This window comes from Salminus brasiliensis, chromosome 1, assembly GCF_030463535.1.
Source record: "Salminus brasiliensis chromosome 1, fSalBra1.hap2, whole genome shotgun sequence".
NCBI lineage: Eukaryota > Metazoa > Chordata > Actinopteri > Characiformes > Bryconidae > Salminus > Salminus brasiliensis.
This window is the reverse complement of record NC_132878.1, coordinates 89,213,327-89,239,036: the sequence shown is the minus strand read 5'-3', so window position 1 is coordinate 89,239,036 and position 25,710 is coordinate 89,213,327. Positions and strand designations below refer to the sequence as shown.

General features: G+C 40.8%; 1 protein-coding gene across 4 annotated transcripts in view; it reads left to right on the top strand.

Moving 5' to 3' along the window:
- The window catches only part of zfpm2a (zinc finger protein, FOG family member 2a), a 175,301-nt gene that overhangs the window by 50,760 nt on the left and 98,831 nt on the right, over window positions 1-25,710 (top strand). For 2 of the 4 annotated variants that reach the window (XM_072692294.1, XM_072692292.1), the window contains one exon: window positions 7,701-7,799. In XM_072692294.1, coding sequence (XP_072548395.1) covers window positions 7,701-7,799 — 99 coding nt within the window. Of the gene's footprint in view, window positions 1-7,697; window positions 7,800-25,710 lie in introns of all 4 variants that reach the window. The other 2 variants (XM_072692293.1, XM_072692291.1) reach the window with 1 other exon arrangement.

The following is a 25,710-nucleotide window of genomic DNA, read 5'->3' as shown; positions in this document are numbered from 1 at the left end:
TTTGTTTTTGTCCTGCTGTTGTGCTGAGATTATTAATCATCATATTGTTGCTTTTTGGGGTTGATTCATTTTTTTCATTTAGAAGTATGAATGCACATTGACCCACCTAGTTTCTGAAACCTGTAAAACAAGTGTGAATGTTTAATTGTCCTTTTCCCGTTTGTTCTTCTGCTACCCCACACAGTCTGCAGGCTGTCTGTGTCTAGGTTGTCAACAATGGGAACTGAATCTTTCCTTCGCTCTTTTTCTCTCTTTCTCAATCTCCCTCTCTGTCTCAGTTTGTTTCGGATTAGGAAGCTCAGATCTACTTAAAATCGCCCGCGCCGGATTGACATTTTCAAGGGCTCCACTGGTGGAGGCAGTGCTGAGAGGGAAAGGGGGAAAAGCCAATATGACTTTGTTTCTACCTTGCTGGAGGAGGCGTTTGTGTAAATCGCCTGTAAGCTTATTGACCTGCATGAGCCTGGCTACCATTAGGCTGAAAAGAAGGGCTAGGCTCTGATAGGCTATTGATAGCGCGGTGCTCGCCAGCTCACTGGCAGTATTCACACACACACACACACACACACACACACACACTTAATCATCTCATTCTTTTTCTTACCTGTCTGTCTCTCATTTAAATGCTTATCCAGACTATACACATAAAACACCATTTGTTTTATATATTGGGGGCTGCAAAGTTGGCTCTAGACCGTTGGAGTTCCTACCCAAGATTTCATGGCACCCAGCTCTAGGATTCACTAGGGTGACCAAAATAATAAAATCAAATAAAATAATCAGGTAATAATTTTTGAAAATAGTCTTGTTTTACTTAGTGTGCAACATAGAATGTCTGAACACAATCAGCTGGTATATACATCTCATATTAAGGGCAAGAAAAGCCTTGTAGCTAAATCTGTAGCTAAACAGAACTGTATAGGAAGCCCAACTGGCAGCGTGTTAAAACACATACAGCTAAAACACAATAATAAACCTCTACATCTAATCAACTGTAGGTACATACGGTGTCTTATGATAATTACATGCAGTGAACAGATGTTACGTATCAAGTCATAACTCATTCATATGTGCTAAGCATGCTTACGTTAGCTTTCAAGTTAGTTTTATTTGGTTCATTAAAGGAGGGGTTTGTGGGGAGATATTCAAATCTCATTGTACATCAAGTGGGTGTGGCCAACCTTGAATTAGTGCCATTAATTGGCTTTATGACCAAACCACATGAAAGAACAACAGTGAACAAACTTATCAGATAAAAAATGAATACACCTAGTCTTTTCAGGAATACAGAGCGATGACGGAGAGGCCCATGGCAATTCAGAGATCTGCTATATAGATCTGCCTATAGCTGCCACCAGCAGATACTTTGCCTGTTACTTCTCCACCTGGAAAGCAAGTAATGTCTCATTGGTGAAATAAGAAGACATCCATCCAGGGGTGTAAAGAAATTCTGAGTACATAACAGTATTATGTATCGATTCTCAAAAAGATTGATTTTTAGCTGGTGTTTGCTTGCAGACAGTGGTTCATTTTGTGTTTGAACCCTGGCCGCCACATTGCAGTGTTCCACATTGTATTCTGTCTTCAGATCCTGCTCTTCTAATTGGATAAATAGTAAAGAAAAAGGTTCCCTGAAGGTTCTTCAAAGCCCCACCGTTTGTTGTTGATCATCCAGAGTACAGGGTAGGTAGCAGAGAGTGACTCATCTGGTAACTGGAAATTGACTTGAGACATCACATTTTTAACCTTGGTCTAACTACGAATGTTAAACCGAAAAGGTTTGTGAGGTTTTCCCATCACTCTTCAGCATTCAGTTGGGTTTGTTGAGAGTGAAGTGAAGGGGTGAGCATAATGGAGTGGAAGGGGTGTCTTAGGATACCATAATGTCTGTGCTACCTTCTTGTTTTTCTAGGCACTTAAAATTGTGCATATCTGCTGGAGTCTCTGCTTTCACTACAATCACGCTGTACACCCTAGTGTGTCTTTTTGTGGAGCTGCTCCTGCCTGATGTGATGCAGGTGCAGGGTCTTAGATGTGGTATAGTTTCTACTCCTGGTATAGTTTCTACTGTGCTTTTGCCGAGCTGCTTGACTGCTTTGGAGTCATTTCCCATGTGCCATTCACCCTCCTGCTGTGATGAAAAGCCTTACCTGGTTGCTCCAGAGGATTTAATGAGTAGTCAACCATCACATTCCTCTCAAACTAAACGTCATGATTTTAATTAACTTCACAACTGCCACCCACTAAATGAACCTCTAACCTGAAACTGTAAACCTAAATACCTCATGCCCATTTTGAATATTTATACCTTTGTGCATTGATTTCATATCTATTTTCAACACAGTTAGTAGTCCTTCATCATTAGGTGACTTTGATCTGACCTGGATCTTTAACACTGGTTATTGTCTATCCTGGATCTTTAACACTGGTTATTGTCTTATCCTGGATCTTTAACACTGGTTATTGTCTTATCCTGGATCTTTAACACTGGTTATTGTCTATCCTGGATCTTTAACACTGGTTATTGTCTTATCCTGGATCTTTAACACTGGTTATTGTCTTATCCTGGATCTTTTACACTGGTTATTGTCTATCCTGGATCTTTAACACTGGTTATTGTCTTATCCTGGATCTTTAACACTGGTTATTGTCTTATCCTGGATCTTTAACACTGGTTATTGTCTATCCTGTATCTTTAACACTGGTTATTGTCTTATCCTGGATCTTTAACACTGGTTATTGTCTATCCTGGATCTTTAACACTGGTTATTGTCTTATCCTGGATCTTTAACACTGGTTATTGTCTTATCCTGGATCTTTAACACTGGTTATTGTCTTATCCTGGATCTTTAACACTGGTTATTGTCTTATCCTGGATCTTTAACACTGGTTATTGTCTATCCTGGATCTTTAACACTGGTTATTGTCTTATCCTGGATCTTTAACACTGGTTATTGTCTTATCCTGGATCTTTAACACTGGTTATTGTCTTATCCTGGATCTTTAACACTGGTTATTGTCTATCCTGGATCTTTAACACTGGTTATTGTCTTATCCTGGATCTATAACACTGGTTATTGTCTTATCCTGTATCTTTAACACTGGTTATTGTCTATCCTGTATCTTTAACACTGGTTATTGTCTTATCCTGGATCTTTAACACTGGTTATTGTCTTATCCTGTATCTTTAACACTGGTTATTGTCTTATCCTGGATCTTTAACACTGGTTATTGTCTTATCCTGGATCTTTAACACTGGTTATTGTCTTATCCTGGATCTATAACACTGGTTATTGTCTTATCCTGGATCTTTAACACTGGTTATTGTCTTATCCTGGATCTTTAACACTGGTTATTGTCTTATCCTGGATCTTTAACACTGGTTATTGTCTTATCCTGTATCTTTAACACTGGTTATTGTCTTATCCTGGATCTTTAACACTGGTTATTGTCTTATCCTGGATCTTTAACACTGGTTATTGTCTTATCCTGGATCTTTTACACTGGTTATTGTCTATCCTGGATCTTTAACACTGGTTATTGTCTTATCCTGGATCTTTAACACTGGTTATTGTCTTATCCTGGATCTATAACACTGGTTATTGTCTTATCCTGGATCTTTAACACTGGTTATTGTCTATCCTGTATCTTTAACACTGGTTATTGTCTTATCCTGGATCTTTAACACTGGTTATTGTCTTATCCTGGATCTTTAACACTGGTTATTGTCTTATCCTGGATCTTTAACACTGGTTATTGTCTTATCCTGGATCTTTAACACTGGTTATTGTCTTATGCTGGATCTATAACACTGGTTATTGTCTTATCCTGGATCTTTAACACTGGTTATTGTCTATCCTGGATCTTTAACACTGGTTATTGTCTTATCCTGGATCTATAAAACTGGTTATTGTCTTATCCTGGATCTATAACACTGGTTATTGTCTTATCCTGGATCTTTAACACTGGTTATTGTCTTATCCTGGATCTTTAACACTGGTTATTGTCTTATCCTGGATCTTTTACACTGGTTATTGTCTTATCCTGGATCTTTTACACTGGTTATTGTCATATTATGGATCTTTTACACTGGTTATTGTCTTATCCTGTATCTTTAACACTGGCTATTCTCCTATTCTGGATCCTTCACACTGTTCATCGTCTTATCCTGGATCTATAACACTGGTCATTGTAATCTTCAGAACTGGTCATCGTCTTATCGTCTGTATCTTTTCTCTATAAAATTCAAGTGCCTTCTGTTCTTGTAAACCTGAACTAATTGTATCCTAACTGCAGTGTCGTGTGGTGACAGGTGGGTTCCTCTTTTAAGCCTTGGTGTTTCTTCCGTAGGGAGTTTTTCCTGCCACTGTCGCGCTCAGCTTGCTCATTAGGTGGATGCACCCACATTACTGGAAAGTTGTTTTGTGACAGTGTCAGATAAACCTGAACTGAACTGAAAATTGGATCTGCCAAAAAAAATCATATTTAAAAAGTAAACTTTCTGCAAACAAGGTTGTAGATCCCCCATAGCGTTCCATTTATAGTATGCTTTTTTAACTCTGTAATAATGCGCACAATGTTTTCCCATGTTGATTCCTGGAATAATAATAATAATAATAATAAAAATAAATGAATAAAACCAAAAACTTCATCAAGCCCAGCGACATTGTTCCTGGAGAGGTTGCTGCGGTGATTGTGTTTAAAATGCATTGCAAACAGTGTTAGATAGAAGGCAGAAAATCCTTAATCACTGCTTAATTAAGGAATCATCTTGTAGCTTCATTTCCTGAGCAGTAATTAAACAGTCGCAATACGTTTCGTTACAGGGCTTAGCATGTTCGCCCCAGATCAAGGTAGTGCCTTTAATGTTATCTCCCTGGCTTTCTCTCTCGCTCTCTCTCTCTCTCTCTCTCTCTCTCTCTCTCTCTCTCTCCTCTTCTCTCTCTTGCTGCACTGTAGAGGAACTGTTGATACTTGCCTTTGTTATCCTCATCATTATACATGAGGAGTATGCTAAGAAGGTTCTCCCGGCCTGACAATACAAATAGTCAGGCAGGTTTTTTTTTGTGACTTGAAGAGGGAAAGAAAGCAAGAGAGGGAGGAAACAGAGAGAGAACGAAAAAAAGAAGTGTAAAGCTGTGTCCTGAGTAGGAACTTGCATGAGGGAATCTAGGTCGCAGTGACCTCATGTTCAGTAAGTAGGACAGCGCTGCGCACTTCTTGCGCCTAGCAGTCCAGAGCCAGCCAGGAAGCTGCTATCCTTTTGGCCGTGTTTACTGGCTGCCTTTGAAGTGAGCCATGTCTTAACTGGCTTAAACCCACCATGGCGAGGGAGTTCGATCTGTAGATTAACCCATCCGGATGGGCCCACGTTGCTGCGCCGAGCGCCACTAAAGGCCGTTCTGCTGTGTTAGAGGGGTCATTTCCACATCCTGTGCCATTCCACCGCTCTAGAACCGGAGAAAGGAAACACAAGGTGCTAATGTGAAAGAGATTGTCATTATGAAACAAAGTTGTTAGAGGACACAAGCATCTTCTTTTAAGTGTTAGGAACCTCTCTGGATTACATCTACATACTAGAAATTGTACCAGTTGCTATTCTGTGGGTCTGTTTAGAAGACCTTTTCTTTTCTCACCTACAATACCTTCAAAATTAAGGTGCTAGAAATGGTTCTTTGAGCGATGCCATAGAAGAACCACTTTTGTTTCCATATAGAACCATGTTTGTGTATTGAACCAGTAAATTGTTTAAGAACCTTTACATCAAGTCAGTGATCTTCAGACCTTTTAAAGGTTATTTACACTCACAAACTGTATCTCGAACCTCTTGAACCTCTTAAGTACCTTTATTATAAGAAGAGCAGTGACAAAGAAGTAAGATTGTTGAGTTGTTTGGATGATCATCCTCTGTCTAAATTGGCTATTAGCCTGGATATTCTTAGAAAGAAGAAATACTTGACTATTCTGTTTATTGGCAAATAAGGAAAGAAAGGGCTTACAAAGATTTTATTTAGTTATTCCTATTAGTTACCACAGGTAAGCCATCCCAACCCTTCCAGATCATCTCAACCATCCCACCTCCCAACCACCTACCGTCGCCACACCAGACAAGATTCGCAGAGTACAAAAAAACACACAACAAAACTTTACTGTCTTGTTTAGTTGGCAATTTAGCCTACATGATTATAAGATCTCATGGTATAACATTGTACAAGGCTCCTCATTGTTGGCCTTGTACCATGAAATCCATTATTTATTATACATGGATTAATTAGTAAAATAATTGATAGATGACTGGTTTACTCGTATAGTTAGTATAGTCCATAGTGCCAGGCCTAGCCATGGGTCCCTGCAGCATCTGCTCCATACAAAAATTCACACCCAGACCCCACTGCTGCCATTAGAGCTGGGGTTTCTCAATAGTTGCTGTCTAACCAAGCAGCTTCAAACAGTATGACTATATTTAACAGTATTGTCGTTACTGTTAGCTTTAATAGTTTTCCCCAGCTTTGGTAAGACTATAAGTAGCAGCAAGCCACCCTTAGCCCCTGGTGGCACCAGGTTGGCTGTTGTAGAGGCATTTAAAAGATATGGAGGGATAGAGGGAAAACTGAGTGTGGCCCCACTTAGAACAGGCCCATAGCCAGCAACGGCGTGTGGGGGTGGTTCTGCTTTCGGCTCCAGCAAAAGGCTGGAGAGATAGAGGGAGAGAAAACAGCCATACATCCGCTTTTTTATCTGGTCTATGCATTGCCTATCATTGTTTGGAGGGAGAAAGAAGAAATCGCTAAGAAGGAAAAATGATTTCCACCATGCAGAGGTTAGATGTGGGACATTCCATTACGTTAGCGTACATATAAGGTGTAAGAACATCCATGGACTGGTAGCAGAAATACTGCATTATAGCAGTATTATATTTGCCTATGTTAGGATAGAGTGTCATTGTTGGTGTGGAGATGGCTGTGTCTAGGAATACAGTGAAGAGTCTAGCTCGCAAAGCTAAAACCCACAACTCTCCAGAAATGGGTTTAACAGTGAATTTAAAAGCTCTCGTAGCTAAGACGAGGATCTACCCAAATCCCCCAGAGCCCAGCTGCCGAGAGCTCTTTAAGAGGAGCCTAGCTCTGCATGTACTGCTCAGCACCTGCATGGACACACACATACACACACACATTCCACATTCTTAGACACACATATACACAAGATCAAACAGTAATAAACAGGCAGCTCTTTCTCCACACTTCCTTTCCCTTCCTCAAGCAGTGGAGCTTCCTCTCTCCTGCTCACCCATGGGCTGTGCATATTGTCAGACTGCCACAAAACACTGAGTGACTGGAAATAGCAAAGACTTTTATTTTATGAAATATGTGACGTTAAACATCAAATGCTTTGGTTTACGTCAGAATAACCCTGAACCCTTATTGACTGATTTTTTCAGCTCAACTTTAGCAGATAAATGGTTTGTCGATATCTAACGATTTGAAAAATCTACATTGGAACAGTTACATTGCTTAATTTACCAAGAATTTGGTGTCATGTGACAGATTATCCACACTAGCCTCTTACAACAAGCCTGACTCTGCCAATGGCTCCACATCAACATTTTTAAAGCTTAATTGTAGCAAAATGTGTCTCTATACATGTTAAATATACTGTAGACTATAGACTATAACTGCCTGTTTTCAACTGTATTTCAGCAGAAGAGAACAGCAGCAGAGAGATGGGGGACACAGACATGGAGGGGCAGAATGAGAAGACTAGACATCCCCCTCTGGAATCGGAAGAGTGGGATGGGCCAAGTAAGTGTCCTCCTGTGTGACTGACTTTTGTTGGCTGGTTTTCTACATTATGCACTTTCTGCACAGTGACATAAACTGATTGACCCGTTCATACGTAACTAAGGATCTATTTAAAGTGCAGTATGTAGGTGTTCATTTAGCCGTGTAGGAGTGGATTATTAGTTCATGATAATGCACCTGCTGGTTTCATTCACTGTAAGTAATGGTAAGATTTGTTTTGGTCAAACTGTGCTTCTAACACTGTGATTTCACTATAGCATATATTGCATACAGTACACTCAAATGCGGGGCTAAAATAACCCAGTTGGGGTCATAAATATCCAGCTATAGATTTGCTTAAATCCCGTAGAATGGGCTAAAGCTACCAGTGTCTCTACAGTAAAGCAGCGCAAACAAACATTTAGTCAAACTCTAGCATCAGCTAATACTCTCTAATTTTGGGGGGTTACACATGGCACCCCCAAAAAATTGTTGAGAGTTGTAGCTATAGTGCAGTTCTCGTTTGGTTGAGTTGTTATTGTGACACAGTTACCAGCTCAACACTGTGAAACAAAATGGCCCAACTCTGCATGTTTGGGTAGAACAAATAAATCAGCAGCTGTTAGAGTGTATGGATCAGTGGTTAAATGCATTGATTATAACAGGGGAGCAGTTAATAGCCTGCTGCCACAACACTGCAGTGGGTGTGTTAGCATCAGTAACGCGTGAGCATATTCCCCTGCTTTTAATCTCAGCAATCTCTTGACTTGACAACTTGATTTGACATAAAACAAGAGAACAAGCGAACAAACCTGAAGTGTGTCAGCTTGAAGGTCTCCTGATCATTTCACTCCCGCTATCTGGCAGGGTTTTGGGTGACATCAGATCGTCCCTGGCCTTTCTTCAAGCGTTTAGCCCATTAGCTAGCGGCTAGTAATCACTTGTAAGCGGCCCATTATGACACGGTTTAAATGAATCCATCTGGGATCAGGGGATTTGAGCCGTTCAATAGCAGGGCATCTAAAGATATCCTTGACAAGGCCGCCATACAGAGGTAAAACTCTGAGCTCTCGCAGAAGCTTTTAATGAGCACTTAAATTAGTGGCCGCCAGTTCATTGTTTGAATTAAAATGTCCACGTTGGTCTTGCGCCACTTCTGTAAGCTGTATGTGAAATTGAAAAGACCCAGGCATGTTCATTTATAAAGGTATAGTGCTAGCAGTCCTTTTAGTGCGTTAGCAAATAAACAAATATTCAACAGAATAAAATAAATATCAAGCGATTGACAGGTGTTTACTATTTCAAGAGCAGCCATGATTAATTGGGGTCAGAAGGTGAGCTGAAATAACAGAGAGCTGGCCAATAACCTTTTAAAAGCTATCTTAGATGAGAGTTTCTCAGAAATGCAATCTTCTTACAGTCCTCACAGTACTTGTTTTTTTTCAGGGCATGAACATAGACATATCTTTTATTAAAAGAAGTGCTATCTCCTTCTGGCATTGTTTTGCTTGCCCAGGTGGGCAAATGGAGAGACGTGTGTAGAAATACGGCAACTCCATGCTTCAGTGATCCGACAAGCGTCCTAAGTTAGACTAAATTGCATTTTGAGAGACCGTTACGCAGACCGTTGGAATGATGGACTTAAATTAACTTATTATCGCCAATGAATTATAAGTTAAGTTAGCAGTGTTGAATGGAATGGATTAAATAGCTTTGCTCCAAAGCTTTATTGCATGTGTGCTTTCACATGGACTGTGCACCCCCAACAGAAAAAGCTTATAACAGACACACACACACATGCACACACACAAAACATATTTATCTTTTCTTCTTGAGGAATCTCATTTTACCATGCAGATTTTCCCCCTTGCTTTCTCAGAGGGTTTGAAGAGAAAAAAAATAGTTTTATCTTGTTTTTTTCCCCCTCTCTCTCCCTCTCTTCTTAAAAGTCACTTCATCAAAGTGATGGATAATACATCGAACAAGATAGCAACACCAGCAATTATTGCTCACCAGTGGCGTCACATTGCTGAATGCACAAAATATGATTCCCCTTTTAATGCATATGACCTCCAGAATTTATTGCAGGTACATACAGTTATAAAAAAAAGTGGATTTGGGCAAGTTGGCACTGGGAAGCCCCCTGGGGTGTGTATTTTACACTGACAGTGAATCAGTGTTATCAGCACCTATCAGATAATGCATTTATCATTAAATTTCACATTTGCATTTCAATCTGCGGAAGGAAATGAGCATTGGCAGCGAACGATAAGAGTGCGGCGACGGCGGTAATAAACCATCACTCTGATCAGGCGGCAGCCAGGGCTGAGGGGGTCAGGCCCACAACTACGGGGGCCAGGGAGGGGAAGCGAGAAAAAAAAGGAAGCATCACATCCAGACTAAGACTGCAAAAACGCTGAGCTTAAAACTAGCGCTTTAAAAAAATGGAGAAAAGAAAGACTGCGGGTGGGGGGTAGTAGATATCGTAGCTTAGGGTGACTGTAATTATCCGTCCTGTCCAGTCATCAGAGAGGAAAAGAGTGAGACTTACTGAAGAGTTGATCTAGCTTCTCACACACATTCATACATGCATTTAACCGTGTAAAGACACTGTGTGCTTCTGAAATGCTGTTTGTTAGCTTACACATTCTCTGAAAGTGTAATTATTGAGGATCAGGGGGTGATTGCAGCAGCTATATGTGGGCCTTTGACTAGTTTCTATACAGTCATGGGGAAAAATACGACACTTCATGAAAACCCTAGTCTTTGGACAATCTGGACAAATCTGGACATCTGAATATTTGAACAATACTGAAAGATGGAGGTAATATATCTAAACACATACTGAAACTGAAGAAAGGTGTTTTGTAAAATGTACTTTTCATTTGAGAAAAAAGTTTGGACACCCCCTTGTATTACTGCTGTAATGTCTTGAATTAGAATCAGGTGCAGCACATCAGCTGCAGGTGATTAGAACATGGTTGGAGAGGTTTCTGGAGGAGCCTGTCTTATTAAAACCTCAGACATTTACTGTGGTTTGTTCTTGATTGTTGAAGTGAGTGGTATCACCACAATAAGACCCAAAGAGCTTTCTGAGGCCTCCAGAAAGAAGGTTGTAGATGCAGATGAGTCCGGGAAGGGATTTAAAAAGATCTCAGAACAATTAGAAATCAGCCATTTCAGTACAGAACATGGCCAGGTCAGAGCGTCCTAGTCCCAAGGATGTGTCTCCAAAAATCCTAAAACCCTATCTACCCATGGAATCTACAGATAGCTCTTGCCACTTTGATGTCAAAGTACAGCATCTATCATCAGAAAGAGAAAGAAATTTTCATAGAAGGTGAGGAAGGAGGTAACCCTTGCTGTGGTACAACTTATTTTAATGTTGGAATGTGTACAGCTTAGCTGTGTAAATTCCATCATAGCTAGCCTGTGGCTAAGCTGGTGAAGCTTGTACTATGCATCTATGAATCAGTTTAGACACCATTACATACTTGCCACTATTACATACTATTACACAGACGATCAGAGCTTGATTATCCATCAAGACACTCTGTCTGACAGTTAAGAAGATTGTTATAGTGCAATATTTGTCCGAAATCCGCCCCAGTGTCTGCAAACAAACACACAGACACGAATTACAGCCACGGGGTCCGAGAGTTAGTTAAGCTAATTCGTCAGATTTGTCTCAATTTTGAATTCCATTTCTCCGACACATAATGATTCGGCCGATAGCGCCGATGCTTGTCCATGTTACTGATAATCGCGTTGCATTACCTAGATAAGATCTCGTCTGCATACCCCACACCCTGTCCCCACCACCCATTCGCAGGCACACACATTAGTGTCACAGAGTAGCAGGAGATGTTACGTGGCAGTGAGTTTCTGGAAAACAGAATGTAAATGAGAGATGTCCTATTGTCACTCAATAGGAAGCAGTCCTCACAGAGTACAGGAAAAGACACCGTTCCGAAAATCACAACATTGTCTTTCAAGCAGGAGTACAGTGCGTGGGCATTAATCTCGGCACGTAATAACCGCATTAACTTTCACATCGTGTCTCTTCTGAAAGGCCATTTCCCTCCTTTTCATTTTTCCTATTGTGCTGGAGAAGCCAGATGAGCATGTTATAATTTGAATAAAGTGGAAAATCAGACAATCAAATATGAACATCTGAAATGACATGACTTCCTGTTCAAAGCGATTAAAAGCAAATTTATTTAGTTTGAGACAGTCTATCCTGTTATCGCGCTCCTTTTTTTGTGAACGTTCAGATCCGGAACGTTCCCAGGCCCTTTGTTATTCCCGGGCTTAAGTTAGAGCAGGTGTGATTATGATCAGTAACAGATAATTCTTAATCACTCTCTGTGAGGGTATCTGAATGGGATGTATAATGGCCATTACATCTAAAAGAGAGGAGAATTTCTTAATGAAGTGACTTTGACCAAGTCCACCTGCTGTGAGGAATCCATTAAAACCAACTCTGCAATTTGTCTTTGGCGCTGAAAACGACTAAAGCCAACTCGTCGCCCTAATTGAACTTCTTCTATAATCGCTTTATCATTATGAGCGCTGCCATTTCAAGTGCTCCGGTTCTTCTGGGTTCTCCTGCGTTGTTTTTTCACAAATAGCTTTTGTTGCTGAGGCGTGTAAGCGGTGGTTCCAAATGGTAAGGCCCTCGCTTGGAGAACATCCCTACCAGAGTCTACCAGAACACCCACTTAGTTCTTGCTAGTAATGTTAGCTTTATCTCCTCCTCAATCTTCTGCTCCATTCTGCCTCGTTATGGATGTTTGCAGTCTCGTGTATATTAGTGGTGATAGCTTGTACAGCAATTTGCTAATTATCATGGACCTCTTTGATACATATCTTGACACACTCCTCAAGGCAGAAAGGAAGTGGGGAAGGGACGGGGGAAGGGGGGGTAGGGGTAATGAACTGCTGATCATGCTAATCACACTGGCTGGCCTAGCAGAGCAGACTCCAATGAAAGGCCTTGGAAGTCAAGTACTCTGCAGAAATCATATCCGTACGACTTTTTCAGTGTTAAAGGAAGATATATTGTGCTTCTTAGGTCAAGAATAATATCTTGTTCTTTTAGAAGGGTGCTTCTCGTTAGGATCATACAGGAAAGGTGCACAAAGTGTTCCACACAGTAAATTTGCCAGTGGTAAATCAACACTTTTAGTGTTAAAAATGAATTGAATTGATTTAACACTAATAGTGTTGATTAAACATGGGCAAATTTACTGTGTAGTGACTTGAGTGTCTTGAGTCAGAGGTAAGTTTTAAGTCACCAATGGCTCTGTAACTAATCGGCACTTAAATCCAAGTTCAGGTCTGAACCTCCATGTCTACAACAATGTGTAGATGATCAGGGAGTTGTAGAATCGTAAAGTCAGAATGTATTTACTGTCATCTAAAGTCAAATCAGTGTGAATTCTGTTCCTTCTCCAGTTGCTCAAACTTCTAGATAGTTCTACCAAGGGTAAAATATCCTCCAGATTATACCACATTTCTGGCAATGGATGATGCTAGCCTTGCTGAACTACAACTGGCACATTTTAGGTCATTATGCTATTCTCCATTTCTTATTGTCACAAGGACATTTTGTATATAATATCATTGAGATGTCTTTGTTAGAATTTATCTATATTTTAATTTAATTTATAGTAGAATAATTGAATAAACTTTGTCCCAAAAATACTTAAACAAGCCACTTCATGTGGGGGAAAGGCTGCAATAAAGCCAAATATGTTCACCCTCTTCTACCTTACACATATAAAGACGTGGAATTGTCTGGATTAATTGAGTCATTATTCAGTTACTTTCCCAAACTTGCCTTCCTTTTTCAACATGTTAGCCTTTTAATTAGTCATTAGTCACACAGCTTCTTGAGCACATTATCTGAGCCATTATCTGAAATCTGAGGGTGTTAAAAAGGCATCATCCATCCAGCACAAAGTAGTGTGCGGTTCTTTCATTATCATCAGCAACTTGAAGGTGTGTTCCCAGACTGGTTAGACTATGGTCACTGAAGTGGCTATAAAATGTGGCTTATTGGCCAGACAAGTTAGTTTAATTTGACCTAATTAGCAAAATACTGTTATAAAAGGAGAACTGAGACTTAGAGAACTTCTGTAGACTAGGCAGTAGACTTGCTAGTTCTGATACATCCTAATCAAACAAACAAAACCAGACTAACCCTCAACCTCTTAGATGCTGTGCATTAGAACAAACCAACACCCTCAGGTTTCCATTCCACAGAGTCTTTCTTTCTGTGCTAACTGGGAACAGGTGGCTCAAGAAAAATGCCCTTTTGTAGCTTTCTTTCCCCAAAATAATCAGGCTGAATGGTCGAGTTATCTGGACCACCGAGTGAGCATTAAGTAATCCACACCTAGAGCTTATCACACTGCGGCCAGATCTCTGAGCCTGACAAACCTCAGAGCTAGCAAATCTCTGCGCCTCATAGAGCCTGTCGAGCCCAGCCTGACCCATTACTCTGTGCCAACTGGGTGCTGGCCACTGGCCTTGGCCAGGTACAGGAGCAGACCACTGGGAAGTAGCCCCGGTCTCAGACAAGGGGCATTGCGTATCCAGCCTCCCCAATCATCCGTCCAATCAGGAAGTGCTTAGTGCTCCGAAGAGCCCCCTGCCCCCCCAAGCTTCTTCTCCATTCGGCCCACCTGTGAGCCCCATTATTCTTGGACGGACCCCTCATTTAATACATGAAACAATAGCCACCTCAGCTTTTAACACACATATGTCAGACTAAGTGAATTCAATGAGCAGATGGGCGTGATGGCACGGCAGGTGCCTCGACAAATGTTTGCATTCACCGCGCTGCTATTTATATCGCAGTGAAACGGCCAGGCACAAATATTTGCCGAGGGCCAGTGGGACCTTTCTTTTTCCACATGCGTCAGGATGATCCATGTGCCGGTTGCTTCCATCCCACTCCAGAAGCAAACAGATGGCACTTAGGAGGTCGATGTCACCAGCCTGAAATTCATGTTTAGGTTTTCAGAAGACAAGATGAGGGGGTGAGGGGGGTGGGGGCGGTTACAAAGCAGGATTTGTTGTAGTTAGCCAGATAATTTAAGCCAGAAGTCATGGTTGTCCAAAGGAAGTACAAATAAGGTATGCACTGAATGGACAAGGCTTATTTGCCTTATATTTATTCAAATGGTCTTGCTAACTAAGAAACACACTCTCCTTAGGAGGGTCTGATAAGATTTTAACCGCATGCATTTACACTTGGTCATCAAATGCATCACCGGTTAGTCAGACTGAAATCCGATCGCTGTGTGGGACAGAATATGCAAATGTGTATGTTTCACAGCAATTATTACTGGTGTTTTAGTTGGAAAATATGTCTTTGAGGGACAGATGCGTTTGCACTGCTATAACAGACCACCTCGACTGGTTTGATCTGTTTTAAATGCAGCTTGGGTGCGTTTACACTTCCATTTTTATGTGGCTTGGCTTGTTCCACTGGTGGCTAGGTAAGTTCTTATATGAAGTTTTACCTACATGATCCCAATGATGTAACCCCAGAACCAACATACTCAATATTTTGGGATACCTGGAATTCTTGACCCAAGCCTATGACAGGTCAACCATCCAGGAGTTAAAATGCGCCTTAATCTCAGTGGTTGTTTGTATACAGTTCTTCAAAGAACCTCTTAAAATGATTCTATATAACATAGAAATGGTTCCAACTGAGTATTATTAATCGAGTGCTCCGAGTAAACGGTGGAAGGAGATGGAAGGAGGATATATAGCTGTATATTGCTTACAATATTCAGAGACACTCTCAAGTTTATAAAGCACTTAAGATTCCTGAGGCTTCTCTGTCGGTTTCCTCTAACTGCACATATGTAACACTGTAATGAGTCTCAACTGACACAACGTGAAAATCAACATCAAGGAGTTCCTTCTAAAACAGAACAGCTAGCTTCTGCATCTCAAGCTGTATCTATCATCTTCGAGTGGTCTGAATAGCATTCAAGACTACATCTCTCATGACTGTAGTTAGTAACCTATTGTTCATTTTTACACCATTACACGTCAGCTACCTCCTTAAACATTGTATGAACATGTCATGGCGAATGAACAAGCAGAAATGGTCTAAAAATAGATCAGGTTGATGTTTAAATAGTGAAGAAATAAGTGAAGAGCCTTTACCTTCTTTTATAATGTTATCACTCAAGATTTTGTTGCCATAGTAAGCATGTCTTGCACTATAAAAGGCCACGAAATAGTCTTTGAATTGAGCAAACAGCATCACCAGTTTAAACCTTAAGTGTCTTTCTCAAATTGCCCTTAAACTGAGTCTCTTTAATTTACTGCTTTATCATGTTCCACCGATTGCCAGTTTAGTTTATAAATGGACTTTTATCTATATGATTGCAAGGAAGAAACACCAGAACCAGTCTAAACTGTATATTTTGTGATAGCTGTATTGTTTCAACCTAAGCTATTGACAAGTCAACCATCCATGAGTTCCTGGTATAATTAAGTAGTCCTTAGCCCAGTGAAAAGGTTCTTCTGGTTCTTCTATATGATGGAAAACATCTTATATACGATTCTTTATATTCTATATTTTAAAATATAAGATTCTTTATATTATATATTATATTCTTTATATATATCTTCCTAAGAAATGGTTCCAAAAAGCATCAGAAATGTTTTAAAAAAGTGAAGAACAGTTTTTCCTTCTCCTATAAAGTTATATAAGGTTTTGTTGCTACAGCAGGCAAAACCTTAAGACCAACCTTAAGAGTCCATATACTACATATCCATATACCTTCTAACATCGCTCAATGACCAAAGATATAAAAAGCCCAAAAAGTTTTTTTTTTTTTTCATATTCTCTATTTGGCTACCCCCCCCTCTCTAATTATTCGCAGAAGTCCGTTAAGTCAGGGTGTCGTCAGAGGGGTGGCAAGCGGCGAAACGCACGGCCCAGATGCAGATTAGAGACTCCTGGAGATGAGGGTGTAAAAGGGATTTAATGGTAGGATGGATTAGAGAAATCCTTGTAACAATGTTAAATAATTATAGTTCCAGCCGAGATCAAAGCGGCATTGATTGAACCCCTCAAGCCTTTAGCACATGGAGAGAGAGAGAGAGAGGGAGAGAGAGGGAGATGGAGGAGGGTGGGGGGAGGGAGAAGAGACAGAGAGTGGGAGCGAGGAAAGTCTTGGAAAGCAAAGATTGGTAAACTGCCGATCAGGCCAGGGCGACTGGTGGCGCGCCAGTGGATCGCAGTGGAAGCTTCAGGATAAAAAGATGTATCCTTTAGCGAGGCTCCGTCTGGCTGAGGTGTCTGATAAAGCCGCAGCCGGAACTCCTAAGCGAAGGTTGTCAGAGCCGCTTCCGCTGATACCTAAGCGTTTTAAGGCGACTTATAGACAGGGCCGGGATTTTAATGTATGCAAAGCGGCAAGTTGGAAAAGCGGCAGGCTTTCGTTCTGAAGTTGTTTATTTCCCATGTAATCAAGAAGCGGTGACATGGCTCACTGCCACTCATTCGCCCAGTGAGAGCATCTCCTTCATGCCTTTCAGTCATCTTTATACACAGCGCTCTTCAGCTACTCCCGCATAGATGGGGTTATTGTGTTTATTGTGTGAAATCAGATTGTGGCGAATGGAGTATTCACTGGGAGGCACCGTACTGCACTGTAAATGCTGTAATGCTATGAATTGCTCTCTGAATTAGGGCTGCACAAGATGGACAAATACCTACTGTGATTATCATCACTGTAACGCAAGAGGCTCATATCTTCAGAATGGCAACTGTATACTCTAAAAAATAAAGATCCTACGAAAGGTTTTTTGAGTGATGCAGTAGAAGAACCACTTTTGGTAAAACGTGCCAATGTGAAGAACCATTACATTGACAAAGAACCTTGTCTAAACCTTTAAAAGTCACAGGTCTCCTTTACAAACATGGTTCTTCTATAGCATTTCTAGAACTCCTGCTAGATCAGACCCTGCCAAATCACCAGCATATGATCTGGGAGAAAAGAGGGGAGCGAACTCAGAGGAGTCTAGGCTGGAGTTCAGGTGGCTTCGGATTTGTGGTAGGAAACCCGTCCCCCTCTGAAAAGTGGAGCCAAATCTAAAACAGTACTATGGGAAATGGTCATTTCTTGCTCCTGGGCTCCTCCCATAGTTGGGAAGTGTAATATTGACCCAAGCCTTAAAGGAAACATTTTTCTGGACAAGCTGAGAAATTTCTCACAAGAATTGTCTTGTACATTTTTCCAAAGTTACATTGTGCAGTTAGCAGTCAGCAGCAATTCAATTTTAATGTAAAATACTGTTGTGTTGCTATAAAGGAAGGAGACAGGGTGGTGGAGGGTGTAAAGATTTTATCATAGACACTTGAACAAGCTAGAGATGCTATTTATAGAATGTTAGATTGGGAGGAGGGGCCCATAAAATTGCTTTTAAGAGTGTACAGTAGAGGAAAGTGAAAGAAAGTTATTCACTTTTAATGTAAGGAAATGTTAAAAGATTTTATTCCAAGTCATGAATTTCTCATGGAATGTAGATACAATGCAAAGAAGTGTTGGATTCAAATGATGTCAAAACGTGAAAATCAGCAAAAATCGAAATTAAGTCAACTCTGAATGAGACATCTTCTAAAGCTCCTTCTTCATTAATTTGGCCAAACTGATTTTGGAGCCTTGATTTATTCAGTTGTCCACTGTAATATGAGACTGTATCTGTGATTGGTCAGGACGCAGGTCCGGTACACAGTTAAAAAGGCTCATAATAAAGGCTCATTTACAGTTTACAACATTTGCTGTATCAGTACTGTAAGAGCTGAAGATTTAAAGGTCTGAACTAGACCCCATCCATACATAGAGGTAGTTTCATTTTTCATCATCTTAATATTCAATACCTCTTCATTGTTACTGGCATTTAAAATAGCATTCATCAGCTTTAATATGATAATCTTTAAATATGAATTTTGGAGAGGTTAATGTATAGTGGCTTGTGTAAATAAAAACCACCAGTGTAAATAATAACCTCCTTGAAAATATTTTCTCTCCCACTCATAGCAAGACACACACACACACACACACACACATATACACACACTCCAATAAGGCACAGTGTCTGATTGTGCCGATGAAATATGCAACAAGAGATTAGACAAATCACTCTGCTCGCAGTCTTAAAGTGCCCTGATGCAAATTTAGCCACTGATCCGATACGCTAAGAGGCTTTAAGAGAAAACTTCATGCTTGTTAGTTATGGAAGCAATCTGAAATAGAGCTAATGCAATCTGAAGGCACTAAATACACCCACAATTATAATCGAAACAAAGATACCGCTATTCTGCTTCATCACAAAGTGATGCTTTAAGATACAGGCTGGAGCGTCGAACTCCGCAGCACCCGCTAAGCTGTTTAAAGCTATATAAAGAGACTGCACTGCTCAAACTATATTTTTTTCCTATTATTATTTCCTTTTTTTGCAGCACAGTAGACTTAACAAGCCCACATCCATCTTGTTTTTCAATTCCGTCAACAAACAGCATGTGATTAGTTCAATAGGAATTTGAAGCTCCGCAACTAAATATGGCAGTGATTTTCAACCCAGTTGGTGGTAGAGTTTGTGTCCTCGGGGATTTCTGCGTGAGGCTACTGTATTGTGTTCCGGGGTGATTAGCATCATGTGGCACTAACTGAGTAATGCTATAGAGAGCGCACAAAGGCGTGCAGCTTCTTCTTTTCCTCTTGTTCTTGCCGTTTGAAGATTGGAGCCTGGCTTTGTGGGATGGGAGCGTGTTTATAGTGTGTGTTTAGCATGAATAGTGTGGAGACAGTAGAGCCAGTGTTTTTAGAGCAAGTTAATTGAATGAAAGCTGGATGATGTACATTTGTGTAAGACAACATGACAGAATAAAAGTGGTTCTGTGGGGTAAACAAAACAACAATATGTTTTTCATGTAAAAAGTGGTTTTAATTCAAGCTAATGTAAAATATATGCAGTCTATAATAAATAGACTAGATAGAAACATAAAAGGACAACTGCTATATTAATAATAATAATTTGGATATTGTTTTTGGCATTGTACTATGGATTTTTTGTGTATTTTTGTAGGCATTTATTCATCCGTATTCAAGGAAATTGATCATTTCATATTATGTCCAGTCTGGGAGCAGCACAGTTTCACCAGCAGAGTGGTGCTACCTGTTCCAGTAGAGGGGAATGGCGCCTTGTCTAAGGGCACAACCAGGGGCGCTGAAAAAGTTGTGGGATTTGAACCCGCAACCTTCTGTTTACTAGTAGCCTCTACACTTCTGTTTACCCTAATTTTCTGGCAGTATAAGCATTACATTATTAGGCATACATTACTTGACAGGGGGCCTGATGATTTTCCTCTTTACCTTCCTAATTACTGTGACTGTGACTTCTGACAGATCCAAATGCATACGCTGAAATGCTGCATTGCTTAGCTTAGGACGACCTGTTAGCATACATTCCACTTAGCATATGTTCTGTAGGCAGGGGGTCGTTTTGCTTTGCTTGTAAACCCTCCCTCTCGGGTCTAGCTCGAACACATAAAAGAGAGCAATGGTGAGGCAGGGAGGGAATTTTAGGACAAGGAAGTGAACAGGGAGTGGAGGGGGGTTGTCTCTGGTGAGTGTCTGTTTCAAAGGAGGGTCTGTTGGCTCCCTTAGACCAACCCCCCCCACACACACTCTTCCCATTTAGCTGCAGCTAGGTCACTTGTGGTTTCTGGATGACTACATAAATATATATAGCAGTTTATCAAGCACTGTTATTATCAACTAATTAGTATCAATAATTACAATAATAATAATAGAAGATAATAATGTAGAAGTTTAAAAATCATACCTTCTTCCTCTCTGTGTGTGTGTGTGTGTGTGTGTGTATTGTGGTATTCAATTATGCAGTTGTCATTGGCATATTAATCATCTTTTCACCAAACATGCCGGCGTTAATTAAAGCAAAGCGCGGATAAAGACGTGTTGCCGGATCATCACTCTGTTTATCGCTGCTCACACACCCGCAGTTAAGTAAATTCAGCCTGTGAGAGGAATTTCAATGCCCCCCCCACCCGCCTTTTCTCACTACGTTTGGTAATCTGCGTGTGTGTGTGTGTTTGTGTGTTTGTGTGATAGAGAGAAAGACAGAGTGGGGCAGTACATTTTTGTGAGCATGTGCAAGTATGTACTGTACCGTGTGTGAAAGGGAGAGAGAGCGCGAATGGGCGCGAGAGAATGAGTGCGAGTGAGTGAGCGATTTCTTGTAGTCTCGTGACAAACCTGGAAACTCCTCTATTGTGAGGAGTCCTGCATCCTTGCAGAGAGATGAATTGCGTTGTAATTAGTTGCAGAAGACTGATGGGGCGTCCTCCGCCCTTATCATCAAAGTGGGAGACAGAAAAAGAGAGAGAGGGAGAGAGCGCTCCAACCTGAGAGTGTCAGCTGACTATGTGACTCACGCTGCCCGTCGTGTGCAATAAACACAATCTAAAATAGATGTGAGGCTTATTGTTGATCTGTTATCAGCATATACACAGAGCTACATTTGAGGCTTATGTAAATACACAGCTCTGGAAAATCTCAAAACTCTCTGAATGTACAGTCATGTGAAAGAATAGGACACCCACTGAAAAAAATTGTCTTTCTCTCTCTCTTTCTTTCTTTTCTTTTTTTTTTTTTTTTTTACATATTTAAACATCTGGACACATTTGTGAAGAACCACTGCCAACATGTCCAGCTCAGGCCATCCTAGCAAGTTCAGCCCAAGAGCATCTACCATTAGAAGGAGGCTGCATGTTTGCCCCTTATCTTTCTGGTGTAGATGCTGTACTTTGACCTGTACTGTTGAAGAGCTACCTGTAGATCCCAGGATTTTAGGATTGTTGGGGACGTCTTTAAGCATCTTGTGGTCTGCTCTTGGGCTGAACTTGCTAGGACAGCTTGATCTGGGCATGTTGGCAGTTGTTCAGAAATCCCTTCCCACACTCATGTTCATACTCAACCTTCTTTGTAAAGGCCTCAGACAGCTCTTGGGATCTGGCGAAGGTGATGCTACTCATTTTAACTATCAAGCGCAAAACAGACTAAATGTCTGAGGTTTAAATAAGACCTCATCCGAAGCTGATGTGCTGCACCTGATTCTAATTTTACATATTTAATCTAGTAATAAAGGTGGGGTGTTCAAACCTTAAACTGCATTTCTATTACTTACATTTTACAATTTTATAATGTTTTCAAAATTTTATTTAGTGTTATTATTAGTTTGGATTTATCATGGGGTGGCCTAGTTTTTTGTACGACTGTATCTGGATTTATGTTTACATTGGTGGAGGTGATTATGAGCACTTAAGCTTAAAGAACACAGTTTAACACATGTATCCTTTGGTAATCAGTACTGGAATGATGTTGGCGCATTTAAATGAAAGTAATGTGTGGTGTATGTTAATATTTTAATATTTCAAAATAAAGGGCCTGGATTGGTGTCCCCGCGTGTTCCCGCGTTTATTAGAGAAAACGACCATACCGGGAATGACACAAGCGGCTGTCAGTTTTAAGGATGTGATGTAGAGAGCACAGCTGTAACTACTCGAGCTGACATTTAGTAGATGTTAACACCTCTAACTTATATTAGGTAGATGTTAGCTGGATGTTATCTGCTAAAGCTGATGTCGGCTGGATGTTAACTACACTAGCTGATATTAGTTAGATGTTAAGTATTCTAGCTGATGTTGGCTGGATGTTAACTACACTAGCTGATATTAGTTAGATGTTAAGTATTCTGGCTGATGTCAGCTGGATGTTAACTACACTAGCTGATATTAGTTAGATGTTAAGTATTCTAGCTGATGTTGCCTGGATGTTAACTACACTAGCTGATATTAGTTAGATGTTAAGTATTCTAGCTGATGTTGCCTGGATGTTAACTACACTAGCTGATATTAGTTAGATGTTAAGTATTCTGGCTGATGTCGGCTGGATGTTAACTACACTAGCTGATATTAGTTAGATGTTAAGTATTCTGGCTGATGTTGGCTGGATGTTAACTACACTAGCTGATATTAGTTAGATGTTAAGTATTCTGGCTGATGTCGGCTGGATGTTAACTACACTAGCTGATATTAGTTAGATGTTAAGTATTCTGGCTGATGTCGGCTGGATGTTAACTACACTAGCTGATATTAGTTAGATGTTAAGTATTCTGGCTGATGTTGGCTGGATGTTAAATACACTAGCTGATATTAGTTAGATGTTAAGTATTCTGGCTGATGTTGGCTAAATGTTAACTACACTAACTACACTAGTATGTAAATTAGTAATATTTAAGCTGATGTCTGAGTGCTGTGTGCTGTTCTTCCCCGCTCTCAGTCTTAAAAAGGGGGTGAGGAGGAAGTGATATTTATTCACGGCTATATTTCGTATTAAAATGAGTACTTTATATACTCCAGTCTGTTGAATATATTGTTCAGCGAACAGTGGTGTGTATTGACTGAGAGGTTGGTACTGAATGACACATTACACTATGCTGTGTTATTACATTCCTATGAGGCTGAGGAGCTGAAATATACAGAGGGTTTGAGGGGTTAAAGAAATCATTACTGAGGGGGTAATGTTGTAACGTTAAAGTCAGGTCAGCTGTGAGTAGTAGCTTCTGAGCAGCAGCAGCAGCAATAGAGCTGGTTACAGCTGCAGAAGAGGTGTGTGTGGGCATCTCTCTCTCTCTCTCTCTCTCCCTCTCTCTCTCTCTCTCTCTCTCTCTCTCTCCACTCCTAGCAGACTTTATCAGCCTCCGCGCTTACAGCAGAGTGGCGGGCCAGTCCTCTCCAGCCGCACCTTAAACACCTAAAACATCTTCGTGGTTTGAAGCACCTGGCTGCTCCCCCCTGTCTTCAGCAGCAATCTGAAAGGCAAACAGGCTCCCACACCGGCGCACTCAACCCACACACACACACACACACACACACACACACACACACAAACATATATATATATATATATACATACACAGACGCTCACGCACAATCACGCCCGCTTGTACAAACTCTCTCTCTCTCTTCCCCCACCTTCCTTTTTCTGCTGTGTTAGCTCGAATGTGAACGCACTCAAACAGAATGCGGCACAGGAGGGAGAGGACTCCTCAAGGAAGCGAGAAAAGGGGAGAGAAAGAGCAAAGGAGAGAGAGAGAGGGAGAGAGAGAGTGAGGGAGAGGAGGAGAGAGAGAGTCTCAAAAAACCTCCACATAACAATGCCGGAGAAAAATCAGAACATTTTCCAGCGAAAGATGGGCCATTTCCAAATCCTTGTGCCCTATCAGACAAATTAAAGTAAATCAAGCATGAAATGAAGCAGGAGAGCCTGGAGATAAGGCTGCTTTAAGTCGTTTCCAGATTAGGATAGAGAGAGAGAGGTGCATCTGCTCCCTGGCAGCCGAGGAGGCTAGTTTCTCATTTCACAATAGCAGCCTGTGTATAGGATTACTTTCCCCTGTCAGTGACATGAGGGGAGCAGAGAGAGAAACACACACACGCACACACACACACACACACACACACACATACACACATGTACAACACACACGGCACTCACGCTTCCGAACATGCCCTTAAACGTTTTTTGTCTCCTCTCAAACTTCTTTTTCCCCACATTTTTGGCAGGAGATCTGTGATAGAATCCTGCAGCAGCAGAGAGGTTACAGACAGTTAGGGCTCAACAACAACAAAAAAAGCAGGAGTTAGCAGCTGGCAGGAGATGAAGGAGGAAGGAAATATACACACTCTTAACCTGACCCTTACGGACACTGGGCTTTACCTCACTGTGACGTTCTGCACTTCCGTACTGTGCAGAGTGCTCCATGTATGATGGAGGGGAGCATTTATTTATTTATTCATTGCTTTTCTGCTTCTCATAATGAACAGTACTGTGCAGTTATATATTTGTCATGAGTGGTTTGCTGTATAGTGCTGTGATCAATAATGTGCAAATGACAGGACTGGAGCAATCGATTAGTCAGTGATGTCACTTGTGGAAAAAAGTCCATGTGGCATTTACTTAAGAACATAAGTGCTCTGTAATTTTCATAAGAAACATCTTATAGATGCCTGAAACTGAAAGTAGCTGTCTCTCTTATCCTGAGTGTCTTACACCTCACTCATATTACACAGGTAGGGGAGAGAAACACACACACACACACACACACACATGTACAACACACATACACACGGCACGCACGCTTCCGAACATGCCCTTAAACGTTTTTGTCTCCTCTCAAACTTGCTTTTTTCTCCTGCCAATATGCCTCTTACACCTCAGGGTCTTACACCTCAGACATATTACACAGGTAGGGGAATGTAGAGTTAGGAGTCTTGCCCAATCAGTCTTAACGGCGGTCATCCTGCTTTTGAGTTAGGCTTCAAATGCAGAAATACTGCACAATGCAACCAAGATACACCACAACTTTATGCTAGCTGTGAGCATTGAGCCTTGTAAGTTCTGTTTTTTTTTTTTTTTTTTTTTTTATTTTAGGAAGCCCAGGATACAATACTGAACGTTTTAGAACCAAAGCGTGGAAGAGAAATATTTACCTCATGCTCAATACTCAAAAGCACCAACTTACCACTGGGTTTATTATCTTAGCTACCTAAGCACCAGCTTACCTTGAACATTAGCTCACATTAATTAACCCTTTCACCAGTGCAGTTCCACGTGTGGGGTCCAAAGATTCAGCTTTGAAAATCACACAGTAATCAGCTTTATTTCTACTGATTCATTCAATCATTCAGTCTTCACACAACATAGTTACAGAAAAGGACCGTTATAGGTAGCATAACCTACATGTGAAAGGGTTCAGCTGGCAATAAAATAAGAGCTGCCATGACAAAATGACAAATTAGCCAAGATTA